The following is a 15000-nucleotide window of genomic DNA, read 5'->3' as shown; positions in this document are numbered from 1 at the left end:
CCTTCTACTTTTCACATGAGACATGAGAACACCATGAGTACTGCTGTTAAGACATGAGTTTTTTTGCTTGTTTGCTTTTTCACATCCCAAGAGGAGGATGGTTTTTGTTTCGTGTGTGTGTGTGTACATACAGGCATTTTCAAGGCCATTTTCCCTGCTAGAGCAGGAATTTGCGTGTGTGTGTGTGTGTGTGTGTGTGTGTGTGTGTGTGTGTGTGTGTGTGTGTGTGTGTGTGTGTGTGTGTGTGTGTGTGTGTGTGTGGGTGTGTGTGTGTGTGTGTGTGTGTGTATGAAATATATAAAGCAATACCACCTGCCTCGTTCAGTTGCACACCACATCATGAAGTTGAATATATAATGATGAGTTTATTTTTACAGAATCGTATTTGTAAATGGATAAAGAATATTTATATCTACATCTACATGCTTCCTGTTTTTAAACTTCATTATTGTCATTGTGCAGCAACTCACCTCACATGGCCAACAACTGTTTGTGGCTTCTGTCTCCACAGCCAAAAATATTACCTTTGACGTGGACCTGACTCAGATGGTGGGATTGCCTTTCCCGAACCACATCTCCTATGTCGCGGGCACAGACAGCTACCCCGTGCTGCATTTCGGCCATGGGGCTTCCATCTCCGAGCCCGCCGACGGTTTGTTCCCCACTCCGTTTCCACAAGACTTCACCATATTGGCAACTGTCAACCCAAGCAATCGAAATGGTGGATTCCTCTTCTCCATCATGGATATGTTTGAACAGGACATCTACTTGGGCCTAGCTCTCAGTCCCGAGGAATCAGGTCAGCAACGGGTGATCTTTTTTTATGATGCACTTGAGGTCGCCTCTTTCCCCGTGCCTGTTGCCACGGGACAGTGGCTCCGTTTTGCTATTCGTGTTGGCAGAAGTTGGATTTCCTTCCTTGACTGCCAGTCAACTCTCCAGACCCCCTTTTCTGGAGCGACAGAGCCTCTGAACTTGCCGAAAGGTGCGGTGTTGCACCTTGCTAAAAGTGCCAAGAAGAACTCCAACTTTGAGGTGAGCAATTGTACCATGGCATCATGTTATGTAATTATTTAGGTTTAGTGGTTTGTTGTCCTATAAAAGGGATTTTATTCTCACACAGGTTTGCATGTTTCAATTGTGTTGACTATTGAAGAAAGACTTGCTTGCCCTCTTTGTTTATATGTTGTATTTACCTTTCTCGGTGTCAAATTGAGACCCAGACATGTTAGAGGTTCACCCCAGCACACATAGGGATACACCTGATGAACCCCAAGTGACTTCATGGCCGATTACACTTTGAAATATTTCTTATTGCCAGGCAAATTGGTTGTTTCATCCTTTGGGGTTCATCAGTCCAAAATTGGTTCATTGATTATATCAGGTAAATCACAGACGAGTTAAAAGATTCACTTTTGGTGAAATAATCAAATGTGTTCAGATTTGGGTTTTCAATATATTTACCAAGAGTAATGAGAAACTGTTCGGTATGACGGTTTAGAAGAAGCAAACTTACCTCTGAGCTCTCTCGTCTGGATTCTATCCCCGAATATTTGGTGCTTCATCGACGAGGTGTTGTATCACAAAAGGTGCCGCCCCTCTGATGGATGTTAACTTGGGTGTCCCGTCTGCTATCATTCAGGGACTTCAAAGATCGGACCATGCCTTTATCAATGAATGAGTAAGAGAGTTATTGCCAGCACCATAAACAAATTAGAAATCCCTGCTTTGACTTTCTCTGGAAGGAAAAGGCATAATACACAGTGTCATGGTTGCCATTCTTCACCTCTGTGTAGAATTGGAGAGTGGGGCGAGAGAGGGTTGGGAGGAGGAATGAGAAACCACACAGTATGTTTTGTTTTTAATTTATTTATAGCGAACGTAGTGAGCTTCATACTTAACGCGTGCACATGAGAGAATAGGAAACAACAACAACAACAACAACAACAACAACAACACAATACCCTGGAAATTTGGAATCTGTGTCGTTGGCTATGACCCTTTTGCTTCCAGTTTTTTTTTTTTTGTTTCCGGTTTTTGCCATGGGGAATGATGCATGCCGGGAGATAAAGGCATCGTCGGAGACATGAAAGACCCAAATATCAGACATGGTGTATATTTCCTCCACTGATTTTTATAAAGATATCTCCCGCATCATCAAAAAATAATTTTTAATCGTGATTTACGTTATTTGATCGCCGATCCCGAATCCAGGCCGAAGTAACCGAAAATTGCAGCATCGAATGTAAGAAGAATTCTACGTTCGCTTCTGGGCTTTGCCTATTCCATATTAATCTCTGACATTTTGAGGATGGATATTTTAAGAAGAGCCATTTGCCATATCCAATAATGTGGGTGATTAGGATTTTTATTTTATTTGATTAAACCAAGGTTACATTTGCTTTTCATCACTGAACCCCAACTGCTGATTTCTGAACTATGTATCTTACTTGGGTCTTTCTCTGTTTCATTGTTCAAAATGTAAATATACCAGTGTTTCCACATAATTGATAATTTAACTCACAGAGCGCCTTTAAAGAAGAGTCAAGTAACCAATCATGTTGAGGGTGGCCAGCATATGTAGACATTGTGTATTTATTTGTTTTTTACATCACGTAGTTGATTGTCTAATTCTTGCCAAATGAGATTCGCCTTTCCTGTGTTCGTACTTTATGGTTCATAGCTTGCAACTCGTTTTGTCATGGTGGGATGGGCTGTCGCAACTTTGCATCGTGACTGAGTTACAGGACATCGTGGTGGAGGAACGGAAGCTGTCTGTCGCATGCATTGGCGTGTTGGTTCTGCACATTATAGCTTGGAGTGATCCCCTTCCTGGTACTCTGTGTGTGGCAGGAGCATGGTTGGAATGTCCGATGTGAAACTAGGCTATAGCATCTCGGCAAGGATGGCTGCCATCTTGCACTGCACAGTACTGTGTAAGTGCGCTGCTAGTCAAATGCATGGCATCGGAGCGCAATCCTAGACTTGAGCAAAGCGTTATGTGGAAAAAAAATGCAGGAGGGTTTCGACTGAGCCATAACAAACCATTTCACAATTTATTCTATGGCCAATCAGATCCACTCAACATCATTTTTGGTGGTGAAGACCAATAAGGAATCCAGAGCAACTAACGAGGTAGTGGCAGTAGCCAGATAGCCTCCAAGGGACAAGAAAGCACCTCTGCCAAGTCCCGTCACAGAGTTTGAGCCATTGAGCCAGTTATTGACTGCCGGGCTTGGGAGGAAGGGTCAGAGACACATTCTCTGGCGGTCTGCCCTGTATGCATCTGGCGCTTTAACACGGATTCCGTTTGCGTCTCCTGACAATGGGTCCAAGCGTCTCTTCTCCGAGAGTCACCAGGGGTGGCAATCTGACTCTTGTCCCAACAGGTGGGTTTAGTGGCCTGATCATGGAGCTTTGGGTCCATCCCTGTTTTCTGGTCTTTCAAGAGTTTGATTGAAGACTAGGGTGAATCGTCCACAGTGTTCTATACTGACGGATATGGGCTGCCTCCTAGTGGCTATTGGTGCTCCCAATGTGGGCGGGCATGTGGCAGGTGCGTCAGCAACGCAGATGGATTGGGCCATCGTTGGAGGGTGTGGTTCTGAGCATCATGGGGGTGAGCGCATTGGGCTTGAAGCTGGAGAACAGGCATGGAGGGAGTGGATCTCACAACTGGGACTCCGTGAGAAATGACATTGCAGAGAAGATCACTCAAGTGTCGAATCAGCTGAGTGTGATGGTGATAAACCTGCTACCAATAGTGGCACAAAAGGGTATAAACCTGAAGAAGGAGATGATGAGAAGAAGCAGATGCCATTCAATAAGTACAAATCCGGGCAAAAATACTTGAGCAGTTATAAACAGAGTATTTGGTGTTGTACGTGGGCAATGTTCTTGTCGGTGGTGACTGTGGGATCCTTTCCTGTTGTAAATACTTGGAGGTGGCTAGTTTAAGAGCTTTGGTGGGTTTAATTGAGAAAAGAATATCCATATTTTGTCAGAGGGTGGGAGATAGTTTGAAGAGCTTCTGTTGGGTTTGGTTCATGGATTGAAGACAGGTTAATGCCTTTGTCGGGGTGGCATGGAGGTGTGGCAGGTGTTTGTGGCATGAGGGGTGTGGATAGTATGGGCAATGATGGGAATGTGAAGTGTGTTGCTGGTATTGGAGGTGCAGAGGGGTGGGTGGCACATTGTATGTGATGGGTGAGGTCGCCAGTCTCCGTGTGGATGAAAATGGGGTGGTGGGTTGTGCGAGTCGGGGTACTGCAGTTGAAGGGGTTTCAAATTGGAATAATGGCATTTGGGTTGTGGTTGGTGGTGGGAATGCAGCGGTTGCAGGGAGTCATAGGAGTGCTGTGACTGTGTACAAGGGTTTTAGTGCGGATGATGAGGTGGTGGTGCATGTGTGTGTGATGGACGCCGGGTGGAGATTGGAGGGAAGGTTGCCAGGGAGAGTTTTTCTTAGGAATGAGTATATTGAATAAATGGACCACCCCCCCCCTAACACCCTCCCCCGTTTTGTCACCAGGCTGCAAAAATAGTTTTGTGTTGTTTTAGAGGGGCGAGGGAGATATTGATGAAATTTTGGATGACATTTTGTCGGGTTGCTTGCCTGCAACATTGGTGGTTGTGCATGAGGGGGATAACTATGTGGGGAGGGTCTGTCTGGAACGTTTGAAAATAATGTATGAGTTTTTGGAGAAACATTTTGAAGAATTTGGCATGTTACGTGGTTTTTTTTTCCAGGGATTCTACTAAGAGTGGGAGTTGGTGCAGATTTATGTAATAGTGATGGATATTAAACAGTGGGAGGGAGGGGTTTGGGTTTGTGAATATGTAGGGATCCCTGCATGATCATTATCATGAGTGTCAGGGTGCTCAACAGAAAGGTGTGCAAAGATTCGTGGTGGTTTTTGAAAAATGAATTGGGACTTTTTTTTAGACTCGTGGTTGAGGATGTGGTTGGAGTGTCAGGACAGCAGGGGATGGTTAATGGAATGGAAAGGTTGAAGGTATTTCATACGAATGCCAGGAGCTTGAATGGAAAGATGAAACAGCTACAAGCTGGGGTGGATGGTGAGGGATATGGCATCATTGCTTCAAGTGAGACATGGTTTAGTGAGCAATCCAACTGGAGGATTGGAACTCAACGCTTCATGGTTTGTAAGTGGGTGTAACAAGAAAAAGAAAAAGGGATAGTTTGGGTCCAGGAACAAGGGAATAGCAGAGAGGATGAAGATTTTATATCCCTTGTCAAAGATTGCTTTTTATCCCAGTTTGTATAAAAGCACATGAGAGGGGGTTGTAGTGTGAGACCTCTTTTTAAGTAAAGACCCCAATATGGTGGGGGAGATAGGTAGAGGTGGGTGAAGACTTGGAGACAAGCGATCACAACGTCGTAAGTGCAATTCTATTGTTGAGATGTGAAGTTCACCATAGTGGTGGAAGGCTGTTGGATTTTTAAGTGAGGCAAACTTTGAGGGTATGAGAACTGATTTTGGAGCTTTACATTGTTTGAAGAGGGCAGTGTGCATCGCAGAAATGGGCAACCTTCAAGGCTCAAATGTGTAGGGTGCAGAGTAAGCATATTCCACTGAGGTGTAAATTTATAGGCGGACAGAGACCAGCATGGTTGATCATGAAGGTATTCAGTGCAATTATGAATAAGCAGAAGGCATTCATTAAGTAAAAAAATACCAGAATTGAAGTCCAACTCACATCAGGATATGGAGAAACAGAGGCGAGTTAAGAAAATGGCTCAGCAGGCCAAAAGAGAATGAGTGTTTAGTCATAAGACTCAAAGTTTTTTTGTTTGTTTCTGAGTCAAGATGAGTCAAGAGAGAAAAGACAGCCAAAAATATGAAATGTAACAGCCAGGAATTCATTTAGTACATAAGCGGTAAAGAAACAGACAAGAGGAGAGTGGGCCCATTGAGGAATAGCACAGGAGAATCGGTGGATGATGATGATGGTGGTGAGATGGCAGGCTTACTAAATTGTTTCTTTATTTGCTTCCACATTTTGGTTACACTGGAACAGTAAAGGGAACTTCCAGTAGCTGAGAGTATCTGCTGCATCTTCGGAGTGAGGAAGGGATTTCAGAAGAGATCCAAGTTGGGCTGGAGGAGGTGAATCAACAGGGAAAATAAGAAGGGATGATAGTGCTCCAGGGCCAGATAATGTGCATAAGAGAGTAATGAGGGAGGTGGCAGAGAAGATGAGCATGATTTGAACGAATATCTTCAACAGCTCGTTTGAGTCAGGACCGGTAGTTTACGACGGGATTTGAGAGTTATTTAAAAATGATTGCAAAGAATAATTGGGATAACTATAGATCTATTATATATATATATATATATATATATATATATATATATATATATATATATATATATATATCTCTTCTTCTTCCTCTTACGGCTGCTCCCGTTAGGGGTCGCCACAGCGGATCATCCGTATGATCCGCATCGTGATTTGGCACATGTTTTACGCCGGATGCCCTTCCTGACGCAACCCTGGTCGCCTCTTACGACACAGGGATATGGTACACCTATTTTAACCGGGGTATACACCGGCCCAGTATACTGGTACTCATTTCGCCGACCTCGGAAGGATGACAGGCTGAGTCAACCCCCTGGTGTATTAATTCAGTGGCCCAACGGGGCTTGAACTCAGGACCTTTTGGATCCCAAGCCGCTGCCCTAACCACTGCGCCAACACACCAGGCATTTGTAATAGTGATGGATATTAAACAGTGGGAGGGAGGGGTTTGGGTTTGTGAATATGTAGGGATCCCTGCATGATCATTATCATGAGTGTCAGGGTGCTCAACAGAAAGGTGTGCATATCAACAGATATATATATATATATATATATATATATATATATATATATATATATATATATATATATATATATATATATATATATATATATATATATATATATATGAACAGATATATATATATATATATATATATATATATTTATATATATATATATATATATCTGTTGATATATCAGATATATATGTATATCAACAGATATATATATATATATATATATATATATATATATATATATATATATACAACAGATATATATATATATATATACATATATATATATATATATATATCTATATATACATATATATATATATATATATATATATATATATATATATATATATATATATATATATATATATATATATATATATATATATATACAAACATACATACATACATACATACATACAGACAGAGTCGAGGCTTGCAAAAGAGCTCGAACACTGAACAGATCAGATTGCAACATAACAAAACTAACGAGAGAGACAGACAGAGACAGACAGAGACAGACAGAGACAGACAGAGACAGACACAGGACACCAACAGCAGAGTTGAAAGACAAAATAGAAGGAGTCTTGGACAAACAATGGGTGTGGTGAGGAATGAGGGGTAGAGGAGGATGCATTGTGTGTGCAAGATGGATACAGAAGCAACTCTCAGGAAGGAAGAGCTGGAATTTAGGAGGTGGGATTGGGTCTGGGAGGTTTAACATAGTTAGAAAATATCATGGCTTTGGATCTGCGATGATGTGAGATGGTGCTCAACAGCAATCTTGAAGGCCTGGAGGGAAGAATGAGATTGAAGAGAATCTGGATGTTGGTTCCACAGTTGGGGAAAAAAGAGGGACAGATTAGTGGAGGTGAGCATAGATTCTGAATTTTGAGAGTTTCACCAGAAATGAATCAATGGTAGACTGTGTGCACCCTGCAGAAACCTGAAGGGGGGTGGGGGGGGCAAAGCACATAAAGAGAAAAGGATGCAAGACCAGAAAGGAGGTGGTAGAAAATAGAGACCACCTACCTGTCTGCGATGGGAAAGTGATCGGTCCACAGACTCAGCTTCATCAGGGGATGAGATTACAATCATTCTTGTCGAGAATAATCCTTGTCCAATAATAATCCTTGAATAGGCCTTGGTTTCTTCGGCATCAGGCTGAGCAAGGTGTGAGGGAGTAGCACCAGCCCAGAAGGGAGAGCGGTACTCCATCATGCTGCGGATGAAAGCCTTGTAGGTGGATAGGAGTCCCGGTGTGCCAAGGAAGGACTTTGTCCAACGGAGAATGCCCAGTCGGCACCTCACTTTGGAGGCCAACTTTGGAAAGTGGTTTGTGCAAGAAAGATCGTGGCTGATAGTGAGGAAATGGAGTTTGAGTGACTGAATTTCTTTGAGAGGATTGTTAAGAACGTGAAACGGAAGGTTTGCACTATGGTCCTTTCTGAGAGAGATAGTGAGAGTGTGAGATTTGTCAGGATTGAAAGACATATTCCAAGTGTTTGACCATCTTGTGGTTTTGTCAAGGTCTGAGGAGAGGGAAGAGGCTGCTGCCTGCCTATTTGAGGATGAGGGATGTCATGGCAGAGGGTAGAGTGGTCAGCAAATGGATATAGGGGATTTTCCAGAGACTCAGAGATCGTTCATGAAGATTATCAATAGGACTGGGCTCAGAACACTGCCTTGGGGCTCTCCTGCCATGACAGGGAGCGGAGAGAGCCACACATTGGCTACCGGAGTAGAGGAAGTCGGAAAGCCACATCTGGAGTTGGTCTTGAATGCCATTGGCAGAGAGTTTGAAGAGCACGGCAGGATGCCCGACTGTATCAAAAGCACAATATATGTCCAGAGAGACGGCCCTGATCTCATGACTGACATTAAGATTTGGAAGCAAACCGAGAATTGATGCATTCAACTTTCTGTTGCTAATTTTGTGGGGTGGGAGGCTTGCTAATTCTGCTCAAACAGACTTAAGGCTCCACCTGGTTTTAGGAGACAATTTTGAAAGTTCAATTTTGAAGTTGGACAGTTGCTGTTTCTGGCTCTCCGAGAATTGGACACACTTGCTGTGGGCTTCTTGAAACGAGCGGAGATTGCCTTCGGTTGGGTTTGCTTTCCAGAAGGCATGTTGCTTTCTTGAACGAAGGCATGTTGCTTCAGAGTAAGGGTTCAGTGTACCATGGGTAAGAGGATGTGTATGATAATTGAAGACAAAATGGGAGAAATCCAGTTTGGAATGTTCACAGATTGAGTCGGTCCCATGGAGTCACAGAAGTCCTTTGGTGAAGTGCCATGGCTGGTGAGAGAGGTACCAACACCCAGCCAACATGCATAGTGACAACTGAAATCGCCACGTATGAGGAAGAGAGAGTTGGGATGAGTGGTCAAAAGTTGATCCATGTTGAGAGGGTGAGATAGATAGATATTTGGATGTAGATGGAGTCATCACTGTTTTGTTGATAAAAAGCCTTGACTTCAGTTGTGGGAAGCTCAGTGTTGGAGTCGTTAATTACGGTAAGAAGCGGATAGGGAACCATTTCAATAATTTTGAGCCAATTAAAGGGAGTCAGAACGGATTTGCGAAATGGTGGTCATGTTTAGGAAATTTATTGGAATTCTATGAAATAATTTGACTGGGTAGATGAGGGAATTGCAGTGGATGTAGTGTATCTCGACTTTCATAAGGCATATGATGAGGTACCACTTTGGAGGCTGTGAGCTAAGGTGAGGGCTTGCGGAGCTCATGGCCAGTCAGGTAACTAACTGGATTGGAAACTGGCTTTGTTGTAGGAAAAGAGCGGTTGTGTGGGAGGATGTCTGCCTGGTAGGATGTAAGTTGTGGGGTAACTCAGGGATTAGTGCTGGGACCATTATTATTCTGAATATCTTACGTCAATGATTTTAGTAGTGGGGTTAAGAGTCAGCTTTATAAATTTGCAAATGACAGAAAGCTTGGAGGTAATAGGTGGAGAGCAGAGAGGTTCCTGAAGATGAGATTCAGGACAGTGTAGATACTTTTAAAGATTAGCAGATGCAGTTTAAAATTGAGATGGTAGGTGTTTGGGATCGGTAAGAACATTGAAAATAGGGGTTAAATAATGCAATACAAGGGGCAGTCTTAGAATGTGTCACACAGAAAGGGGTGGCATTAGATATTGGAGAGGGTGGGGGGGGGCAGTAGTAAGCATTCAGCACAGTGCCAGGCAGAAAAGGTAAATTACAAATCAAAAGTGGTGGTGTTAACACTCAGTGAGGTCTCTTCAAGATTATTGTGTACCATTTTGGTCACCACATCTGAGAAAGGACATAGCTGCGCCATCGAGAGGGTACAGCATATTGAGTGACTCAGGCCTGGTTCATGTGGCAAGCTTAGGATCCTAGAATCTTGAGTTCAAGTCTCAGTTAATTCGTTGAATTAACACCAGGTATTGTTGACTCAGCCTGTCATCCTTCTGAGGTCTGCAAAATGAGTACCAGCTTGCTAGTAACTGGCAGCACAGCTGTGTCCCCAGAAAATGATGCAGCCAAGCAGCCAAAGGCTGCACATGAGTAAATAAATTGTAAAAAGTGACTCGATTGAATCTGGGCCAAGCTCGACTTGGCTTATATCACCGTTTATGAGGGGTTAATACATTGGACAACAGTAATGGAGGTAGAGAGGTGTTTCAGTGGATTTTTTTCCAAGCAGAATCTTGCTTCCTGTCCTAGGGTGCCTTTCAGATGTTCAGGCTCCAGCACGATGTGTTGACTTGCATCATATGTCGAGCGGTGCAGGCATAACCAGGCCAATTACTCCATCCATGAGTTATTCATGAGCCTGCTGGGTTTTGTCCCTCCTCGGATTACTTGGCTTCCTGAAGCCTAACTTCATGTTTGATTCCATGATACTTTGTAATTTGTTTCTCCTTGGATTTTAACAACCAGGGATTGATGTTGTTTTTAATTCTCAGATTTGAATCACTTTACATTATTCCACTTCATTTTGCACTTCGTGTGGGTGGGCTTGCATTTTGTTGGAAAATGCATTTAAGAGTTGACTACGGAGTCTGGCCAAGTACGACATGTCGATTAGACCAAACAGAGCAGGCAGATTATCCCACTTGCTGAGTGTCATTGGTGAAGCATCTTGGGTTGCACCCAGATCCCGACAACATGTTAATTCATCTGAGACCAACCCGGTGTTCCAGAAACTCGGAATCCAAATCTTTAAAGTTGCTGCTCTTAGCCGGATTTGAACCTACGGCCTCTTGGATTCTGATCCAGCATCCCCCTGGTCCCCAGTTACTCTGAATCGCTGAGGATGTTTTGGTGCTGATGTTTGTTACTTTGCACTCCTACTTGTGCCAATGCCTTTTTCCTGTTGATATATATTTATTATCTTGTGATGGATACCTTGGCCTTATCATTGGGTGCTCAAGCCATACACATTGTTGTAATGGACGTCCAGTACACCTCTGAGTAAAGGATGTGTACTTCGGGCTGAATGATGGAAGCATAACAAACTGTTATTGAAAGTAAAATGTCTGAAATCCCTCCTAATCACACTGCATGGGCCCCCAGCCCTCAAGTAGGCCAAGTTACTGGTTTGGCAAAGCAAAATGAAGTAAAATCCAGAAGACTCTCATCTAATCGCTTTTCCATTCCTTGGCTCTGATTTTACTTTCCGAAGCAAGTTTCACCATCACAGACTAATCGCCTCCCTCTTCATGGTTGTCATTCGTCACGCGCCCTCTCAATGTGCATCTCAACGCTCGCACACACTCTTCATGTGCACATGATACCTCCTGTCATCTTCACACACATCTTGTTACGTGCACACATTCAGCATATGCCCCGTCCTGAACAAACTCTTTATTTGTCATTTCCCTCTCACACCTTCTACATCTGCATCTCTTCCCTCACATACCTTTTATTATCCAAAAGGACGGCGGCATATTGCTTTCTTCCTGTTCTATCTATCTCATTCTCTCTTGTAATCTCGATCTCACTATCTCTCCCTAGCTACCTATCCCATTCTCTCTTGTTATTTCCATGTCTATCTCTCTCTCTTTCCCTGCATCAGTCTCTCTCTTTCCCTGTGTCAGGTAGGGACAGGTCACGTATGGGAGCATGCGCTGGAGCAGCGCGTTTCTGCGTCCACTTTCTGCCGTGACTCCAAAGCCTCCGTCTGTCCATCCCCCAGGCAGATGCCTGGCCCATCCCTATCTCCTCGAGATGCTGATCAACCTGCTGCAACCACGAGGCACGTGGTCAGCCCATTGGCATTCTCCACTTATGAGGCTCCCTCGCTGAGAGAATCGTGAGCAGGATCAGCGTCAGGAAAACGAGCCACGTGTCCATACAGCCGCAGCTGATGCTCACAGACTATGCAGGTAACAAATCTCATTTGAGTCTCCCTCAGCAACCGCTCGTTGCACACAAAGTCCGACCAGCGATAGCCAAGGATTCTCCAAAGAGATCTGGTACCAAAGGAATTAAGTCTACATCTTAGATCCCTGGTCAGAGTCCAAGTCTCACATCCGTAGAGCAAGACTGGAAGCATCAAGGACCTGAAGACTCAGACTTTCATCCTCCTGCACAGGTAATGACAGCGCCACACCCCATGATCCAGTGAATCCATGACTCCCCAGGCCTGACCTAGACATCTATTGAACTCTGGCTCACAGCCAGCAGAGACATGAATATCACTGCCAACATAATTGAATCTCTCCGTGACCTCAACATCCCCACCACAAACAGGTTCAGACAAGACAGCAGCATCCAAGATGTCATTGAAAGCCTGGATCTTAGTTTTGACACAGGAAACCCGTAATCCCAGTGGCTCAGACTCCTCATTCAGCACCTCGAGGGCCCCCAAAAGGATATCCAGTCTCTGCAAAGATGACTACATCATTTGGGAATGTCAAGATCTCTGACCTTGATTTTGCAAACGATGCACCGCAGCTTGATCTCTACATCATCCTCCACAGAATCCAGTCCATATAACTGCTGTAAAGTGTGGGGGCCAGTACACACCCCTGACAAATTCCAGTAACAACTGGAAATAAGTCAGAGGTGGTACCACCACATCTAACAGCACTCTCCGTTCCCGAGTATAGTTCAGACATCAGATTGATCAGTCTTGTTGGCACCCCACGAAGACCGAGAGGCTTTCAGAGGACATTCTGATTCACTGAATCAAACGCTTTGCAGAGATCAAATCGGCTGCAAGCAGCCCCTGCTGAAACTCTCATCTGCATTTAGTGAGGACCTGAAATGCAAGGATACAGTCAATCGTTGACCTCTTTGGTGTGAAGCCTGACTGCTCTGGACGCTGGTGCTCAAGAAGATGGTGGCGAACCCTATCAATAATTATCCGAGCAAAGACCTTTCCCGGCACAGAGAGCAGCGTTATCCCTTGGTAGTTGTTGCAGTCCTGGCGGTCACCCTTCCCTTTCCAGAGTTGGACACCAAAGGCCCCTCTTCCATTCAGTTGGGATGATTCCTGTGTTCAAGGCAGAGCACAGAACTGCATGAAACGACATGAGTACAGCATTTCCACCAGCCTTGCAAAATTCAGCATGGATGCCACAGATCCCAGGAGCTTAACTCCATTTCAACTGGTTCACCGCAGCCTGTGTTTCCCCAAATGGAGGTGGATCACAGTTGATTGGAGGGTCAGCAATATGGTCAGTAACACCCCTGACATCCAACTCAACAGCTGTTGGATCAGCTTGGTACAACCACTCAAAGTAACCGGCCAAGCGGGCCTTCATTTAGGTCTTCTCTGTCAAGAGCCCACCACTCTCCACTCTGACTTCAGTACACTGATGGATGGGCTTGGAGGAACGCAATGCACAAATTGCCCTATAAGCAGGACGAGAATCACTTGACCACAGGTGATGCTCGACCCCCTCACAGATTCCTAGCACATAGGCCACCTTGTCCTCCCTCAGCAAACGTACAGTTTTACTCCTCCACTCCCTGAATAGCTCAGCTCTGCCATTAAGTCTGGTCCTGCAACTGTAATCAGTGGAATTCAGTGTCCTTTGAGAGACAAAAATTTTTTTCACCTTCCGGTGAGTTCCAAGACATCCACCGGCAACATGAAGGATCGTGGTCTTAAAGGCACTCCACAAATCTTCAGGATTTTGGAAAGCACCCTGTCCCCCCAAATCCCCACTCAGCCTGTTCGCAAACTCCTCAGCTACCCTCTCATCATGAAGCTTGCTAACATCCAGACTAAGCTAAGATGGTATCATTCTCCTGGATTTAACTCCATCTTCAGAGTTGTTACAACAGGCCTATGGTCGGTATTGAGAAACTGAGCACTATGGTGGACCCTGCAGTTCTGGATCATCCTCCAGTGACCATCGATGAGCACATGGTCAATCTCCTTTTGCCATGAACGATGAACCTTGAACCAAGAACCGCAAACCATGAACCATGAACCATGAACCACAAACCATGACCATGAACCGGCCACCCTAACTCCATGACTTCCTGCAGTCAAGGAACTTGGTGCTATTCTAGTTCACATTTCCAGAACGATGGGGACCAACACATGTCTCATAACCATCCCTTTCAGTACTAGTCGATGCATTGAAATCCCCCAAGACTAGAAGAGTATCTCGCCTGGGGCACTGATCAAGCACAGACTCAAACACAGCAGAGAATGCATCCTTCATGATGAGGCCATTTGCCTCAGTCAGAGCATATACAGAGACCAGGGAAATGACACCCAAAGAGTGACGAATCCTTAGTCTCATAATAATCTGGTTAACTGGTGCTACCTCAATTATATCATTGGAGTCAGCTTATTGGACACAACTACAGCAACTTCTTGGGCATGGTAACCATCAGAGCATATAGACCAATAGTAGGAGTAACCACCTGCCATGATCTCGCCATTATCTGGTCTCGGAACCTCCGAGAGTGCTGCAACACCGATGTTCAAACGCTTCAGCTCAGATGATAACAGGGACAGGTAATTATCCTCTCTTAGTGATGGGACATTCAAGGTCACCCACACAAAGGGACTGCCTCAGGTTAACTCAAGGAAACCGCCGTCTGGTGGGTGACACCTTAGCAGCACTCCAGCACACACCACCGCAATCTGACCTGAATGTTTCCCCATGTTTTTCCTCTGATTATCAAGGAATGGGGGTCTTTTCTG

The 15000-nt window shown here is 44.4% G+C and overlaps 1 protein-coding gene across 8 annotated transcripts in view; it reads left to right on the top strand.

Moving 5' to 3' along the window:
* Nucleotides 1-15000, top strand: part of LOC147030213 (uncharacterized) — a 296012-nt gene that overhangs the window by 146692 nt on the left and 134320 nt on the right. For all 8 annotated transcript variants that reach the window (XM_085874046.1, XM_085874047.1, XM_085874044.1 and 5 more), the window contains one exon: nucleotides 512-1035. In XM_085874046.1, coding sequence (XP_085730172.1) covers nucleotides 512-1035 — 524 coding nt within the window. The remainder of the gene's footprint in view (nucleotides 1-511; nucleotides 1036-15000) is intronic.

This window comes from Eptatretus burgeri, chromosome 3 (genome assembly GCF_056783735.1).
Source record: "Eptatretus burgeri isolate ZD-2024b chromosome 3, Ebu_testis_v1, whole genome shotgun sequence".
Lineage (NCBI taxonomy): Eukaryota > Metazoa > Chordata > Myxini > Myxiniformes > Myxinidae > Eptatretus > Eptatretus burgeri.
The sequence above is the reverse complement of the archived record's forward strand: the minus strand, read 5'-3'. Positions and strand labels throughout refer to the sequence as shown.